Genomic DNA, 18,229 nt, shown 5'->3' on the forward strand with positions numbered 1-18,229 from the left:
CGCATTTTAATAAGGCTTAGTAACTGATACTGTACAGCCATTACTCTGAATTTCTCGCCGCGGTTTGATTTATCCGATATCTATGCTAGAAACACGGGGACTGGCTACCTACTCGGATGGTTTACTAGTTTATGAGCCTGGCACCACGTGACTACGTCACCTACTGTCAGGCTCGGGGACTAAGTGGGCACGCTTCACCTTGTGGTGAATGTGTTTGTTTTTTGTCTTGAGGCTACGCTCGGGGACTGGCTGCCTGCTCGGATGGTTTGCTAATTTCTGAGCCTGGCATCACATGACTACGTCACCTACTGTCAGGCTCGGGGACTAAGTGGGCACACTTCACCTTGTGGTGAATGTGTTTGTTTTTCTGAAAGACTCCGAGCCTCTAAAAGATAAAACCAGGTATCTTTACCTTCGTTTTCAGATTCTAGTGGGCACACTTCACTTTACCATGCAGGAATTTTTAATTTTGGACTTGAGCTCCTTACACCCTTATGACAAGCCATGCTCAGAACACAATGCTCGGCGATGTTGTACGCTGCTCGGCAGCTGCTCACAACTGCTCGGTGGCTCCTTATGGTGGTCGGACCATGATTTGGACAGCTCGGTTTTGGTTCGCACCTGCTCGGAAAGTCTTAGGACGGCGTTGCACAACGGGTACAAGGCGCTTGGGGACTAGCTGTGGGGGGTATGACCCCGGATACCCACGGCAGGTCACATGGGCTATGCCTCCAGGGGTGGCCTAGCCCGCAAGAAGGAGCCTTGCGGGGCACGGTTCTGCTCGGCGACCCCTGCAAGGCACGGAGAGGATATCCTGAAGATGTTACGAGATTTGATAGGATACAAACGATCCCATGTTTCTTGTAATCTGTTATTACTTTCTGGTTATCTCTCAGATCTAACCGACTTGTAACCTTGTCCCCCAGACTATATAAGGCGGGCAAGGACCCCCTACGAATTCATAGCAAATCATATGATAGCTAATACAAACCAACAAACCATAGGAGTAAGGTATTACATCGTACCGACGGCCTGAACCTGTATAACTCGTGTGTCTCTGTTGCCTTCTTATTCTTGATTACACGCTCCTCTACCGATCAATCTACCATCGCGGGGTGCCCCTCGGTGGACTGCCGACGATATTCTGTCGACACAGGCTCTTTGAGGAGTGGGAACCAGAAGTCAATATCGTAGAACTTGATGCTCCATATCTTCTTTGAGATGTAATACCAAAAGTCATAGAACTGAACCACCTCTTTCTTTCTCTCAATATTACTGCTCCTCATAGCACCATTGGCAGACACCAAATCTCCTCAACTGCTCCTTGTACCACCAGTGGCAGACATTAAATTACCTCATTGACTGCTCCTCGTACCACCAATTGTGGCACACATCAAACCTCCACGAGTGTGAGCACACGCGCGCCCATGACTAACTACAGATTGGACCTAGGAAGGTGCAAAGCGACTGGTCTAGTTTTTAGAGTGAAACTCGATCATGAGCTGTAGTTCCATTTCAGCACTCTCCTCATGCTACTGCTGTCGGTAGGCCGTTCAAGTCCGCCTGCAAGAATTCTTGGACTCCAGGGCTAGCATAGCTTTGGTTGCTTCTTCCTCTGCTTCTTGGATATTGTCCGCCTTCCTCTGCCTCTTCCTAGGCTATGGTGGTGCTTGTTTCTCTGCTTCTGGGAGACTAAATAATATGTATGGCTCTGGTGGAAATTCAAGCTTTGTCATATAGGAACTCATCATGTAGCATTTTTATGTTTTTCAAAAAATAAATCTCTAGAACTTTAGTGAAGATAAACAACAGTTCAAACATTCTCATATCATATCCGTCAATTACCGAGACTTAGATCAAGCATATGCCACCCACGAGTTTCAAGTTTAGAGTAAATCCTTATATCAAAATAATTTTATCCAAAATTCGGGAGAATTCAAGACTGAAAACTAGGTACTTGAAAGGAATTATAATAGAGCAACTATTCATCATTTATATTTAAGAGATTATTCTGAGTTCTCTTTATTTTATTCAGCTCTTAAAAATAAATTAAAGCAAACTAGACACATCTTTTTATTTTGTTTTCAATTTTACTAGATCGCACATTATTACTATAAATGACTAATGCAAAGATAATTTTTTATTTTGTTTTTCATTCATCATTTTTAACTAATTAAAAGAAACTAAAACTAAAATAAAAAGGGAAAAGAATACTTACTTGGATACACGTGAGTACTTCTCCCCCAAGCTAGCTTTTCAGTGAGGGTTCGGTGTTTTAAGTCCTTCGAACCAGACTTCTCCTTGTGAAGTTCATTGATCAAGTACCTCAGTTCGCTCTGAAGATGAGGATTTTTGAAGTGGCGCCTCAAATGGTGATGCCACCTTCTTCCGCCAAATCTGTCTTGGTTTTGAGTTTGACAGGTTTAGAACCTTCACTTGTAGAAATTGGAGAATCAACTTTCCCCACACTTTGCTTGAAGTGTGTCCTACTCGTAAGATAGGGTAGAGATCAAGTGCATAGGCACATTGAACAAAATAAAGTCGGTGTTATGTGCCTTGTTCATTTATATCATGGGTGATAAGATCAAAGGATTGAGCATGAATGTAGCATTTAAGTACATTTGGCAGAAAAGATTGAGTTGCTTAACCTATGGAAGGATCGTCTTTCCTTACATAATATATCAATCTTTACATGATTATAACTATCATATTCTAGAGATAGGATGTGCACTTTTCAGCTTATTTGATTAAGACTATAAGATCAAGAAAGTGGCATTAGGAACAAGCTTAAAGAACTAAACATGTTGAGTTAATCAGGTTGGATCAAGTAAGTTGTAACTCGAACATGCTTGTTTCTTATTTATGTGCCTATCAGAACAAGCTTAAAGTGGCATTAGGAAAATCTTTTTGAATAATGATCATTTACCTTAGGATGTTACCTTTGTCATTGGAGCGTGATGACACCATGTAACGAAGGGTAGATGATTCGTGATAGTCCTTCCCTTTTGCTTAAAGTTTTCCATGTTCGGCTAGCCTCATAGTTTGAACTGTTCATGAGCTTCTTGTTTTCTAGCTTGCACCCTTTCTTTATCAACCTTTTGCCATGCCATCTTTTTGCTCTTTGATCTTTGACACTTTGTTGGACCTTCCGCTCCACTCATGGTTTCATGCAGTTCTTCCATCCATGATGAATGAGCTATGTCTTCTTTGCGCAAAGTTATTGAAGTTCATCATGTGCCTTGGTCCACCTTCGATTTGAATTCATCTTGTGACTTACTCAAATTGAATTGAGAGTTTCCAGTAGGGGTTAGTCTAACAAAATATCTAGTATCTACTAAAGCATACTATCGGCTCAAAAATCAACCAAGACACCACGTCTAATTCGATTTAGGAAGGCATTTTAACCTAAGCACCATGCTTAATTCAAAAGCCTTTGGAAGTAAAATCAGCACACCTTTGGGTTCAAGAATCAAACTAGACACCTCATCTAATTTAATTTAGGAAAATAGTTTAAACTAAGCACTATGCCTAATTTAAAAGGTGTATGAAAAATACTTCAAAACCTAAGTATATACTGTAGCAAACAAAGGTAGTATGAAAGCATTATAGAGATTTACTCAAATAGAGATGAAAGGGCATGATTGTTATTTAGCAAATTGAGCATGGCTTAAAGGTAGAGACAACCAAAATAATTTAGCAACATGGCATAAGATTTTTTTTTTCAGAGAAGCCCATCCCCCATACTTGAATTTTGCAAATGCAAAATCAAGTTTGGATGGATGTGATTAAATGTTGTATGATAATTTGTTGGACATACCTTGTGTTGTTATTCTTCATTCTTTTTGCTTCAAACCTGGAATGGTTAGTGGCAAAATACCCAAAGGAATATTTTCATAATTATATTGCTATGCTCATTTCACAAGGGCATTATAGCAAAAGGTGAAAGCTCATGTTATCTCCCAAAAGTGTTTGTTTTGGGACAAAAGCTCGTCCTTAGGAAACATTCGAATTGTGCTTTAAGTTGGTGGAGTGGTTTTCCCTCTAACACCAACCATTGTATACCTATCTCAAGATTCATGCCAAAGATATTTGTAATATTTATGATATACAAATACATCTACAACCACCCTTTCAAAGTTTTTTTGAACAAGAAGCATAAGGGGGTTGAAGATCTCTTGTGTGGTAGTATTGGAAAGGCCAATTGATTCAGGAATTTTCTCACTAAGCATGGATTTGATGAGGTGTTCAAGAAGTGGCTTCCATGCTCGTTGATGTAATCTTCCTTTTCAAGCTCCAGGGTTGATTATTCATGAATGTCCATAGGCGAAAACATTGTCTCCATCATTCCATGCCTATTACATTCATTGGATGCTTTATTGTCCAAGATTTCCCATGGATTGGTGACTCTGGGTTGATCTTGTCTATGGCCTCCTCCGAACTTTGATGAGTCATGTTTATTAAGGAGATTGACTTAATCTCATCCTTTGGATCTAGTTTGGGTTCTAACCTTAAGGTTTTGGACTTGTCCAACCATTCTTTACTTGTAACAATGCATGAATGCTCTGGTCGGTGTCTTTGCTCTTCTTGGTCATCCTTGGATCCTTCATGATTCCTATGATTGGGATTTCTAGGATAATCATGAGACTCAGGAAAAAGAACATAAGAGGGATCATCGGGGTCAAGGATGGGTTTGGATAAGACATCAAATATGGGTATAGAAGGGGAGAAGATAGGATTAGCTTCTAAATGACTTGGCTCTCCTTCTATGGCATCACTTGACATGTCACCCTTGAGTTTTTCTAGATGTCCTCCAAAGGAATTTGATTTAAGACGCTTTCTAAGAGATCCCTTCTTGAGAGGATTTGAATTATATTCACTCGAAAGCCTCTTATGAAATAGAAAGTTTAAGCTTTTCCCAAAATTAGCATAAAAAGATCATCCTTAATTTCATCAGGGCTTTCCAAAGGTGGAATTTCTTCTTCCCTTGGAGGATTTTGGGGTATTGATGGTTCGGGATTGATAGCTAAATCTTGGGATTGGAGTGGTTGTGATTCGGCTATCAAAACTTTCTCTTCTTGTTCGGAAGATGACTCCTTCTCTTTCTTGGAGAGTTCATTATGAATGCTAGTGCATGGAATGCATCCAATAATTTTATCAAGAATAGTCCTTGGCTTACTAGCAGATAAATGAAGAAAAGCTCCTCTAGAGGCCATATCAAGGAAATTCTTGGAATCCTTGTTAAGACCCATGTAAAAATGTTGAAAAAGCATAGGGTCTTGAATGGCAAGGTCAGGGCCAGTGGTGATGAGGTCATTAAACGAGTCCATGATGTGCCAAAAGATTTTGTTTAAAAGATAGAACCTCTTTTCGAAGGCAGACAACTCTAGAGGTGGGAAAGAAAGCTAAACGAAATTTAGAGCATAACATTTGCTAATCTCCTTTCATACTTCCTATGGTTCGGCTATACCATTGTTTAGCTCATCCCATCAAAGAGAATAGAAATAACTTCCATCCTAAGGTCTCGTCAGACATGCCAGCGATATGCAAGAATGCACAGGTCTGTTCAAACTCCTATAGGTGTGAGTATGGGTGTTCGTCGCCTTTTCCCGAGAAGGATTGTTCCCGAATCAATTTTATTAAGCACGGGCACAGCTCATAGCCAGGTGTTAGGATAGACACTGTAGATTTTGGTGGCTCTAGGCGTGCGCTCGTAGGTTTAGCATATTGATATATAGGCGTGGAATCCATAGTGAAAAGGAAAAGAATAAAAGAAAATAAAAAAAAGATAAAAGATACAAGGTTAAGCTATGTTCGTAGTTAATTCAGCAACCGTTTCCTCTACGACGGTGCCAGAAAGCTTGTTGGTATTTATTAACGCACATAGATAAATCCACAAGCGCACGGATATCACTGTAGGTTTCACCCAGAAGTATTCCAAGTATCGTATCCACAGGGAAATATGTGAGATTAACTACGTCTAACTTAACCTAGAGTAGCAACAAGACTTAAGATAACAGGAGTATAAAGGAGATCATTAAGGTCTTCTAGTTCTAACTTTGGTAAGCTATGTCTTCTATTATTAAATTCTAGGGATATTACTAAGGGAAACACAAACAGAGTATGTTTCCTATAGTAACTAAATCCTGCTCGGCCTACAAACGGGAGGTGGATTACAGAGGATTCAACGAGGCTATAAGAGTCACCCTCGCGAGCTACCACCGATTCAGAATATAGGGTACATCTACGAGTAACCGAGTCTAAACACCACGCTTACACTACAAATACTACTTTAACCCAGGAATGACAAGGATTAAAGTACTCAAAAAGAGTCGCAAACCTGAAGAACAATATAAACACGTTACTTACTTGAATTAAAAGTTGATTACTAGAGAAATCTCAGAAGCAAGCTCATGAAGAACTTGATTCCTCTAGGGTACAAGCCGTAGAGAGAGCACCGATAGGCTGGTACTTCCTCCAAACTCTTCACTCGCACTCTATCTCTCTATTTCTAATACAAGATAAGATCCTATGGAGCACTAATCTTCTCTTGATAGCTGGCTCTGATCTTGATGAGGAGTATATAAATTAGGGTTTCAGGATGGCTCTACTGGAGGGGGTACATGGCTATATATATAGGGGGTAGCGCCAATTCTGTACCCTCGGATCAAACCGACTTAAAAGGACGGCGTAGATGAAATCTAGGATACGATGGAGAACCGACATTCGAAGAGGAGGCTGACTAGGGGGGCCCATAGGCTGGCCAGCCTATAGGTGGGGCTGGCTGACCCCACCTGGCAGCCCCTTGGCCTCTGCTGCGGTGGGTTGCCCTCAGGTATCTTCTGGAACCTTCTGGTGCTGGTTTCATCGTGGATAAGTATGATTAATTCTAATGTTTAGGTCCTCCTTGACGGTTTTCTAGATATACTCTGCTGGAAACACAGATTCACCAAAACCTATGGACTTTGTCAGTTTAAACCCCTATACCTATGTTTGGTGATGGAATTAAGTATATATGTAGGTTATATTGACGGTTTATAATTGATGTTAATGACTGTCAACAGCGGCGTGCAGCATCATAGTTACAACGCTGATCACGCCGCCGCCGCTGTTGCTACAGAGTCAATGGTGGATTGGAACCTGCTGAGCTGCCTGCTACCGCTTGCAGCTGAATTTCCATAACACCCGCGGCGGCCTCGCCCAATCGCCCTATCGCTGTTGCGGTGGTGTCTTCCTTGTGTACAGGCATGAACGGGGAAATGGGCAATACCCTACCCATACCCTCCTCGTACCCTCTTCACGAATGGGTATACCCGTCCCCTACCTGCTTCAAATGGATACACCCGTACCCTATCCGTTTGGTACGGGTGTGGATATAGGGAACGAGTATAGATACCCAACGGCATTGTTAGCCGTGCCCTTCCCCCACCGCACCGCACCGTGAGCGGACAGGGCTGGACAACTGTGGCCGATCAGCGACGGCGCTGGAGAAGCCCTACTGTCGGGCGCGAGCCTGGACAGCGAGTAGGCGTGGGATAATTGTAGGAGGAGCGATGGGCCGACATCCTGCAGCGGAGGTGTACGCTAGGCCAAAGTCTCCCTGACCCAAGCTTGCTGGCTACAGCAGTTGGCCACTAGTTAGGTCGTGGGCGACGGTGACGCCGTGTTTCAAGTGTTTGGTCTGGATGTTGCAAAAATATATCTGAGATGTGTTTTCAAATGTTTTAGATGTTTTCAGACTTTTGTTTCCAGTGTTTCATCTGGATGTTGTAAAAGTAGATATGGATGTTGCATATGTTGCAATAACAAAATACGCATGTTGCAAGTCTATGTTTCAAGTGTTTTAACTGTTTCGGACGTATGTTGCATATGTTTCATCTGGATGTTTTAAAAGTAGATCTTAGTGTTGCACGGCACATTTTGTAAATGGCTATACACGCATGTTTTAAGTGTTTCATCTTTCTTTATACGTATGTTGCAGATGTGTTTATGTGGATGTTTTAAAAGTAGATCAGGTGTTTCACATGCTGCAATGGCGTCGGAGGCTAGCGGACGGTGGCCTGCCGCAAGGCTTTGCCTCCTACCTCACACCTTCCTTGCACGGCGCGCCTCGCCCTCTCCTCTCCCTCCCCTTCCTTCCCTTCCCTTTATCTCCGGTCGTAGTTTGAGCTCAACCGACGAGTGTGTGGAGTTGCGGACGTCCGATAGGTGCAGTAGCAGGCGCGGGGCGGGCAGACTCAGTAGGCACGAGCAGACGCAGCAACTTATGCACGAGGCGGGGTGGGCAAACGCAGCAGGCACGAGCAGACGCAGCAGCTTGTGCACGAGACGGGGCATGCACGGACGTCCGAACGGGGACGGTAGCCACCGATTTTTTTTTTTGGGGGGGGGGGGGGGGGGGGGGGTCTGTGTCAACGGAATACTATCCTCAGTTTTATTTACTGATTTTTAGCTCCAGTTCATTAATTCTCTAATAAAGTGATTTTGGTAGAAAAAAAGTGTAGGGAGCAGTCGAAAACTAATTTTGATGGGCATTGGGCGGAGAGTAGGATTTTTAAGCCTGTTTATATATTATATCTAGACTAGTTGTTAGTCCAACAAGAAAATTAGGTGATTAAAGCCCGCAGTGGTAAGCGAGTTGCAACACACCCGCCGCGTTCACTGAGGGGAACGAAGCAGCATAACGTCCTCTACATGCTCGACACCGCCGCGGTGGAGCAGGTTGGGTATCCGGCAACTCGGCGTCAGCCTAGACCAGGTTGAAATTGGCGAAGCTACTTAACAATCGAGGGGTGCATTTGCTCTAACTTTGTCACTGTGAGCAGTGAGTTTCGGGCCACCAACTCCCTTCTCCCGGTTTGATCAGCTCTTCGCGTTTGAAGGCCAACGGTTCCTGGCGGTGTTAATGTTTGAACTTGCTGTTCTGCATTGATACCGTGCCGGGTTACGACATGTTCGGCGTCGGCGTCAAGGTGGGCAGCCAGGTGAATGAAGAACTTGAAAGCAGACGATGAGGTTTACTGCATGATCATCGCCGATGATTCATCGGGAAGCCCCTGGAGGGCTGCAAGTGCAGTTGCTGGACCTAACGCCTAAGGGCCTCGACTTTGCATGCTGGCAGCTTGCCGCTCGCTGTGAATATCGGTGCGAGAGCAGGACTACCGTTAGAATTGATACAGTGTAGTAGTTCTCCTAAACCCAAATACAAAAATTCTAATAAATATCAAAGTCCATTATCTATGTTCTCTAATGGGACTTTAATGTTTAAGCCCACTAATGGAGGTGAAAACTACGACATTAATTAGTACATATTGCTGGTTGATAAGGTTCTTCTCCATGTATATATACTAACTACTCTTAGAAAAGCTGCATAATAAGATACTATATATGGAGAGCCTCTAGGCTCGAGAATCGCCTCTAGGCTCGAGAATCTCTAAGATAGTAAATTACTTTTTTTTTTTATTTGTCTCTATTGCGCAGCTACCAGAGTCTATTCCATCATGATCGGTCATCTCCTCCACCTGCCACGACGACATCATCTACAAACAATTAGGTCGGTCATCTCCTCCAGTCCTCCACCTGCCACGACGACATCATCTACAAACAATTAGGTCGGTCATCGCCTCGGCATGTTCCGTTCAATGGTATAATTTTCTAAACCACTATGGTATGGACAATTAGCTCGGTCATCGCCTTATTCTGTGTTTAGCACGCGAATCGTGTCCTGCCGCTCCCGCGAGCTTCTTAGTTGCGACTGCTTCGCATGAGCCACGAAGACAATTTCGCAGGACGGGCCACCTTTGTGTACTACTAACCTGCATCCCACCATCACCGTATAATCATGGAAGAAAGAAAAAGTGAAACAACTTATTAGGCACGACTAGTGCTAATCCCCCGAGCTACAGCTACGAGGCCTGAGATCCTAGACACATAGGTGAAGAAAATTGACAAACATCAAACTGGATCAGAGACAATTGTAATTGGAAGTTGGAACTACGAGTCTGCGACCAAGGTCAGGGCGCAAGTCCAATTCAGCCCTTCATACCCCATGGCACCGCCCAAAACTCTCTAGGCCGACAATAAGGTAAACAAACGGGAATAGCAGAACAGGTGGTTTTCCATGCCTTCTCCCACAGCAGAAAAATTCTCCACACCCACAGCATTTGATGCTCCCCCTTCAGATAACCACGGAGCAGAAGAGAGCAAAGTCAACAACAGCACAATGTTCACATCACAGCTATACCAGCAGTACCAATGCCTCCTATTAGTCAGCTATAGTCTATCTTCGATGCTACTCCAAAAGTATAAGAGATGCTACTCCAGAAGTATAAGAGATGCCGACGGCCTACTGGGAGAATACATTTGACTTGCAAATCGGACACCATGTCCTCATCCCGAGCCACCTGTCAATGCACTGCAGAAGAAGAGTTGAATCCAATGAACACATTAAACTGGAATGTTAGAACAGAAAACAGTTCTGAATCATTCAACTGTTGGGTGTGTACCTTTTTGTGAAACTTGTGCAAGCATGGCAAATGCCGGATGGAATCACCAGCAGCAGGGCAATCCAAGCATATGTTACAGGGTTCATCCGAACAATTTTCACCCTTGACAAATGAAAGGATTGGAGTCAAATTATAAGGGGATGCACGATCCATCTTCAGTAAGACTGAATTCATACCTCAACTAGTGATAGTGGCAGGCTGTTTATTTGATCATCAGAAGCACCTCTGTATTGGATGTCGACATCAAATGCTATGCGGTCCTCATAATCATCACTATAAGTGATAAAAAGTTGATTAGTCAGAATGGATGTAACCAAGAAGTATGTACAAGCAAGGAAAGAACACGTCAACAGGATCCCATTCAAAATGGGGCCATGGGACAAGCCATTTCAGGCACCTACTAGATACTACAGAGCACACGTCAGCTATTTGGAGCATTCACGCTTCTGTATACGAAACTTTGCAGAATGTGTTACAAGGTAAGCACACAATCAACCAAACATGGTACCAGGTATGAAATTATCAAAATAAGAGAACACATAGTTGCAGAAATGTCCATCTAAACAAACATTGTGTTGGGAAAAAAATGCTACAGAACAGTAAATGCTTACTTGTCAGAATCTGGAGAAAGTGTGTCCTCGCAGTTCCTAAATGCTTCAGAAAGCGAGTCCAGTACAGCCATTCTCTACATGTTACCAAACAAAGAACTCAGCATGGTTATTGTGATGTGGATATTCAAATGTTTGAGAAATATCCTCTTCACATCCAGTTAGGGATCTGAAAAAAGTTTTTTTCCCATACTTTCTCTGTTACTATCAACATAACGCAAGATGTGCGAATATTTTAGTATATGCAAGTTGCTTCTACATACATTTTAGTATTGTACTAGATAAGAAGGCTCTAGGCAAAGGCCCCCAAAATCCCAACATAGCATGATCCTCTCTAGCATATAGAGTAAGTTCTAACCATTTCTAGGTCCATGTCTTCTCCGAAGCATCCCTTGGTTAACTGAGAGATAAGCATCTGACAATGAGAAAATGTCAGTGCACGCGACAGAGGTGGAGGTCCAGGAAACAAATTAAAAGTGTCTCACATTGCGTTGCTCCGCTTGAGGGCAGTTGGAGTTTCTTTGCAAACCTCTTCTGCTTGGCATTGGAATTGGAGTACGGTTGGATGCCCAAGAAGCAAAACCTTGAACGGGTGAGTGACGTCCATAAGAATATAGGTGTGCCATTGATCTGTCCCTCTGGCTCTGAGAACAAGAGTACATTTAGAAAAGAAAGGATGCTATGGAAATTCAGAAAAATAGTATGGAAAACAATAGCAAATAGGAGAGAATATGTACATGAGTCAGGAATTCAGGATGCATGTTCATATAAATGAGAATAGGTTTTTCTTATATATATAACAGAATGGACAATAGATATGAAATGGCATAGCCAATACAGGGAAATATATGTGCACAAAACTAAAAAGTAAGCCAATAATGGTGGGCAGGAAGAGATATTTTTAAGTTATATATAATGTTTTTGTTGATGCATGTAGACAGGTCTTAGTTTTGAGACTTGTTTTCTAATTAATGAATCCACCAAGTGCTGAATTTCAGATGGTTAGAGGCAGATACGATGATACGCCATCCTCTTCAGTTTCAACACATAGCTCTTGGCCAACTTGACAATGTGTTCCATAACTTTCAAACAAAACTATAGGTATCAACATAACAGTTCATAAATAAAAGATCTGGCTATGCATAAACATATCTACATTGATTTCGCAAGTGATAAGCTACCCTCACACCACGTGACAACTTACAGAACTAGACTGGCCTTCTCTTGCAGCAAATCTGGCATGCTCAGCATCTTGCTCATGTAATGTCCAGGCTATTGTTGTATCAACCTACAAGATGTCAGCAATGAAAAAGTAATTGGTTACATCCACATCAACTAATCAGAAGCATACAAACAAAAGGCAAAATCAACTACTAAGAAACAAAAAATAGTTGGAAAAGACACCAAAAGGAAACAGAAATATTAAGACTTGAGTAGTCCAGGGTAACAACCGCTTCGGAATGCTGAGAGCCTGGCTGTTCCTGATTGAGCTGCTCTTGAAGTCTGCGGGCAAACGCCTCATCATTCTCAATCTGCCTGGTTCTCAACTGATGCTCATCAGGAAGTGGGAAGTGCAGCCCTTTGATCTTCGACAGCCATGACGAGCTACTATCTTCCATAAGAAAATCATCACAGCTAGAAATTTCACGAGCAGCCGCAGACCTTTGGGAGAAGGCTTCATCCTCATTATCTTTCATGTCAGTATCCCAGGAGCTACACAGTGAGTTGACAGGATCAGCAGGGCTTGCACCAAGAATACCCTTCCACTTGTCACTGGATGTCTCGTGAAACCCCTTCCTCTCTGACCGTAGACCCGGCATGGGGGGCGAGTTAGTAAGCTGATCACCCCGGTCACCCCAACTACCCCAACACCCAGCTCCGTTATTCCCACCGTCCCAAGCCTTGCACTTGCTCACCACTGCGCTCCACGGATCACTCCCAGCTCCCAGGACGCGGCCAGCAGCACCGAGCAATTCTACACCGTGCTTTGGAGGCCCCGCGCTCTCCCCCTCGACGACCTTCTCCTTCCCTTTCTTCAGCGCGTCACCCCACGCCGCGCCCGCGGCCGCTTGCTCGAAGAGGATGTCCATGGCGCTGGAACCAGTGTCGCCACCCCCGCGATTGGGGTCTGGAGCCGGCTGCCGAGAGGGGCGCTTGTGATCGGGCGAGTGCGCCGACACCTCGCCCTCGGAGTCGGAAGACAAATCCACCACCTGCACCTCCATCCCCTGCAAACAAAAAAAAAGGGAAAATGCAATGAGGATCGGGGGCGAGCTCAACGCGAAAAAAGAAGGAAACAAACTCCAGCAAGCACGCAAAAAAGGCGGAAAAACTCGCAAAAAGGAGCGGACGAATCATCTCGGAAACAGAGGCATGGAATAAACGGAAATGGGAAAAAGGAGAACCGAAATGAACTCTTTACCAACGAGGTATAATACAGGAGACGAGTCCGCATAGATCCACGCCGACGGTACTTGTCGAGGAGGGGAGGGGAGGGGAGGAGGAGGCCAACGAACAACGGGAGGACAATTCGAGGCGAGGTTGTCTGGGTGGGCGGGGGCTCGGCGATGCGCTCGGCAGCGCGGTGAGGCTTGGAAGGTTTGCTGATGATCGAGGGAGCTGGGGATGGGGTCGCGAGGACCCGGCCGTCGGCGAGGCGGAGAGCGGCGAGAGGTGAATTTTCCAGAATGGCGAGGGCAGGAGGGACGAGGGAGGGCCAGGAACTGAAAAGTGGAAGGCGGAGGGTGCTCCGGGCCCACCATCTCGAAATGGTTGAGGAGCAGGGGAGGAACGACGCGGCCGTGAATTCTCTGTTTGGTTTGCAGCGCACCCCCAGGCAGGTCCACACGACCACAGGCGCTCAAAAATCGACGGCCTGAGGAGCTGCCTGGCGTCTGGGGAGCTGCCTGGCCTAGGCACCTTTGCCGGGGTCACAACCAAACAGTCCCTCGACTTATGGGAACGGGACCGTCTGGTAGGCGTGTTTTTTTTTTTTTTTTTTTGCTAAGAGTTTAAAAAATGGTGCTGTAGTTATACTAAGGCTCTGTTTGGCATGGCTCAACTCTGCGTAGAGCTGTTCCACTCCAGAACTCCAAGTGGAGCCAGCTCCACTCCAGAACTCTAGAACAAAAATGGAGTGTTTGGCTAGATAGGTGCTCTCAGCTCAAAAAAAAGACCGATTTCAGTGTGGATTGTCATTATTGCCCTTCGATTCAGGCCCCACTTGTCATCCTCCCTATCCCATCATCTTCTTCACCTAGATAGTTTTCGGACTAGATAGTTTTCACACTACGCGTATCTGGGAGGCGGCCGAGCATGGATCCGGCGGTGGCAGCGCAGGAGCGTGCACAGAATCAATCGAGCAGATTACTGAACCATCACGTACAAATTGAACTGATTACCTTATCCGGAAATGGGAAAACAAATAAAAAAAGCATCGCTGACAGAACCGAGGAACAAATCTGAAGAATTCGCACATCGCATGCAGACCAGAGCTTCCCGACGGGGAAGATACTGTGGCTGCCGGCGGGCGCGGACCGCACGCCGAGGAACGCGCCGTTAGTGAGGCCACCCCCGGCCGCCGACGTGACGAGCACCTCCGCGACGTCGACCCAATCGTCATCCGGTGGACCTCTCCGATGCGGCCGATGGAGCTTTGGTGGTTTGGCCCCGGACCGTTGCGCGCTGTACCAGCAGCATTCCAACCGCTCGCCAGCCAGGTGGGGGCGGGTGTCGCGAGCCGCGTGGTGGACCGATGGGTGCCGATGCCGCCCCAAGCTCGCGGTGCTCTCCTGGGCACCCACCCGCTGCAGCGGCGCCGCCGTCCTGTGCGAGAGGAGGAGAGAGAGGCGGGGCTAGGCAGCGACGGGCGCGCGGGGCTAAGGAAAGGAGGCGTGGGTGGGGGCTCGAGAAGAATAGATTGAAATGTTATTTTTTGTGTAACCAGTGGCATTGGTGGGTAATTACCCATCAACTCCACGAGTAGGTTCAAAAGAGGTTGTTTTGGAGCAGCTAAAGAGGTGCTCTAAAACTCCAGTTTCATTTGTACTATAGCTCCATGGAGTTGGCTGCTCCATGGAGTTTTGGAGTTAGGGTGTTTGGCTGGATTTCTTAGTCTTGTCGGGTATTTAATATCACCGGTCAACAGAATTGTAAACAAGAGTTTTTTTTCCTATGCTCATCTGCATCTAACCTAGGGCCATAACATATTGGCCATGTTCATTTGTCTTATAATCCGTACTTTTTAGCTTATTTTTTTTAGCTGGAACAATGTTTTTCTCTCCCAACAAATTAGCCAGAACAGCGTTTCAGCTTATTTTTTCAGCGAAGCGAACGAGGCCATTGGTTCATTATCCACTTTACCCCTCTTCAATTAGGAAGAAATGAACGCCTACCATGACAACTACCATGTCAGTAGCATTTGAAGCCATCACAAATCTTTGTTGCTGCAAATTCATCTACATGCATAAATAAAAGTTTGATTTTAGGTTCAAGCAAACCTTGTTGACCTCTAAATACACACCATTTCAGTCATCAAACTGTACTGGTGGACAAGGGCTCATCACCTCAGCTGTTGTGTGCAGAGCACAACCACCTAGAGGCTCCACCTCAACATCATCGACTAAGAAAAGCAGGAACATACAACAACTAAGCGGATCCCAATCTCAACTATTGTGGTATAGTAAACCCTAGCACATATAGATCATCGCCAACACAATAAAGCATGAAAATATCATCAATTAATACATGGCAATCACAGATCCAGCCATACCGCACAGGATTAAGCCAAGAACTGCCTCGAGGCACCCCCAAAATCTGAGCATCACAGCGGAATATAACACATAAACCATCGAATAAGGCCACATGACAAACAAAATGCCAAGATTTCACCTTGCTTGAAGGACGGAGAGGAAGCAATGACGAAGAAGTGCAGAGCTTGGTGAGGAGGAAGTAGATCAAGCGAGGAAGATGACCCGAGCTTGTGAACCAAGGTCCACCACAAGCCCACGTCCAGACAAACAAACACGTCAAACACCGCCGTGCGTCTCCTCGTCTAAAGGCCCAAGGAAGAAGACGACAAAGAAGCGTAGGCACACCCCGTCAACCGGCGAGACGGAAGAGGGAGCAGCCGTCGCGAGCCAGACAAGGCCCGCCCCGCCGGAGGAAGAAGGGAGACACACTTGCGCGTTGAGGAGAGTGGAGAGCGAGGTGGAGTAAAAGAGTGGAGAGCAGGGAGCGGCGCGCGGGGGATAAAAGGGGTAGAGGAACCCTAAAAGAGGGTGAAGGCATTTATAGTATGAAGGGCCGACCCTGAGGGGGTGCGGCGGGTGTGAGCGCCGAGGGCCCAGCCAAAAGATGGACCCAGACCTATATATAAACAGTAAAGCCCCATAGGCTATAGTCCAGCTATCAATAACAATAGCCTCGGAAGGTAAGTCGACGTTGATTCAGTTTGCCAAAGAAATTCACGATCGCGACTCTCCAGTCTCCGCCTGTTCGGTTGTTCCTCTCGGGAACTCGACGCAGCGCCGCCTAGCGATAGGATCGTCGATCAACGGATCGTCGTCATCCGTCACGCGGGGTTGCTCTGCTATAGTTGGAGCCAGCCGGTCTGTAGGCTACAGCCTCGCAACAAGACTACAGGGTCTAGACGCCCCGTCTGGTGGCTGCAATCTGCATATTAAAATATTCAATTCAATATTACCATGGCAACGCTGACGATAACTGTCCGTATATTTTAGGTGTAGAAGAGATAATAGTCTCATGTGGTAAAATATTTTTCTTCTAGTTTAGGATCTTAGGTGTTGAAATTTTACAATATTACCTAAGAAACATTTGTCCAGGGCTCAGAAAAGGAAACGAAGGATCATTATTAAACATCTTAAATGAGATAATTTGTTTTGCGCTTTGCAAGTATACTTAGGTATTAATATATAGCTTTATGGGCCCCATTAGTTCGCCATAGGGCTCTTTAAAGTATAGGACCGGCCTGATAGTATGTTTGAACAAAAGATTTATTTACTTAATCAAATTTATTTCTTCAGGAGGAAGTAATGATATACAAGGTTCATATATGTTTGAACAAAAGATTTAGTAATCAAATTTATTTCTTCACGAAAAAGTGATGATATACGAGGTTCATATATATAGGCCGAGGTCATAGGGGTGACTACAAACAAAGAAATATATATGGCAATGCATGCAGATGGCTTATGGACGGGCTTGAGCCTCCACGCTGGATCCACTCCTGCTCATGATGGACAATACTTCTAATGACGACAAATGCTAACGGAGCATTGACTATAGAATGTGACGTGTGTAAAAATGAGCGAGAAGAGTGCAAGATAAATTACATAAAATCAAATGATATACTAGTTGCGCAATCGGCGAAGCATCTTGCTAGTTTTTTTTATAAGACGTTTGGATTAGAGAAAGTCTTTCAAGGAAAGTTTGTCCACTAGTTTCTCCTAGAACATATTACTAACCGTTAGTAGAAACAATATCTTACTTAAAATCAATTGTTACTTCTCTTTGTATCCTATAAATTGAATCTAATTCAAGTAACAAGATTTCAACAATTGCTTTTAAGGGGAATTGAATTGAATTACCCAGAATTTGATTGTAATCTAGCATTTTTGTTTGGGTGTAACAGAATTTATTTCCAAGAGGTAGGCCACAGCCGTGGCTGTTGTTCTTGTCCAAACTGCTCTCATCAACTCCACCTGGCCTCATCGCTTCCTTCCCAAGGATATGTGTCGAGTGAGTGACAAGTCGAGGAGAGCAGCAGCGCTCGGCAAGCGTCGGGAGAGATGAGGGGGTGCTCTAGAATCAATTTCAAAATTTTAGGTCGTGAATCTAATGTAGGTTGCGTATTCCGATCGTGGAATAGCGCACAATATTGCTTTCCAATTCACGGCCCATCCAAACAAGTGGTCTAAGAAAGTAATTTCAATTCAGCTCGATTCAGAGGATCCAAATAAGCCATTTTGCAACAAACATACATATATTTTGACAAATGGACAATTCATGTTTACAATGGCCCTGTTCTGCCGGTGGTTTTTTCGGCTGATTTTGGCTGATTCAATAGTGTTATGTGAGAGAGAATAAATTGATTTCGGC

At 44.6% G+C, this 18,229-nt stretch overlaps 1 protein-coding gene across 1 annotated transcript; it reads right to left on the minus strand.

Annotated features, from left to right (window-relative positions):
• Positions 1-9,627: 9,627 nt before the first annotated feature.
• LOC136458659 (uncharacterized) lies at positions 9,628-13,840 on the minus strand. Its single transcript, XM_066458590.1, has 9 exons — positions 13,533-13,840; positions 12,562-13,338; positions 12,315-12,398; positions 11,596-11,754; positions 11,469-11,525; positions 11,114-11,187; positions 10,679-10,775; positions 10,503-10,604; positions 9,628-10,411 (listed from the first exon to the last, which is right to left on the minus strand). Exons 1-9 carry the CDS (start codon positions 13,563-13,565, stop codon positions 10,343-10,345), a joined length of 1,452 nt encoding a protein of 483 aa, XP_066314687.1. The 5' UTR covers positions 13,566-13,840; the 3' UTR covers positions 9,628-10,342.
• Positions 13,841-18,229: the final 4,389 nt, after the last annotated feature.

Source organism: Miscanthus floridulus, chromosome 6 (genome assembly GCF_019320115.1).
Source record: "Miscanthus floridulus cultivar M001 chromosome 6, ASM1932011v1, whole genome shotgun sequence".
Classification (NCBI taxonomy): Eukaryota; Viridiplantae; Streptophyta; class Magnoliopsida; order Poales; family Poaceae; genus Miscanthus; species Miscanthus floridulus.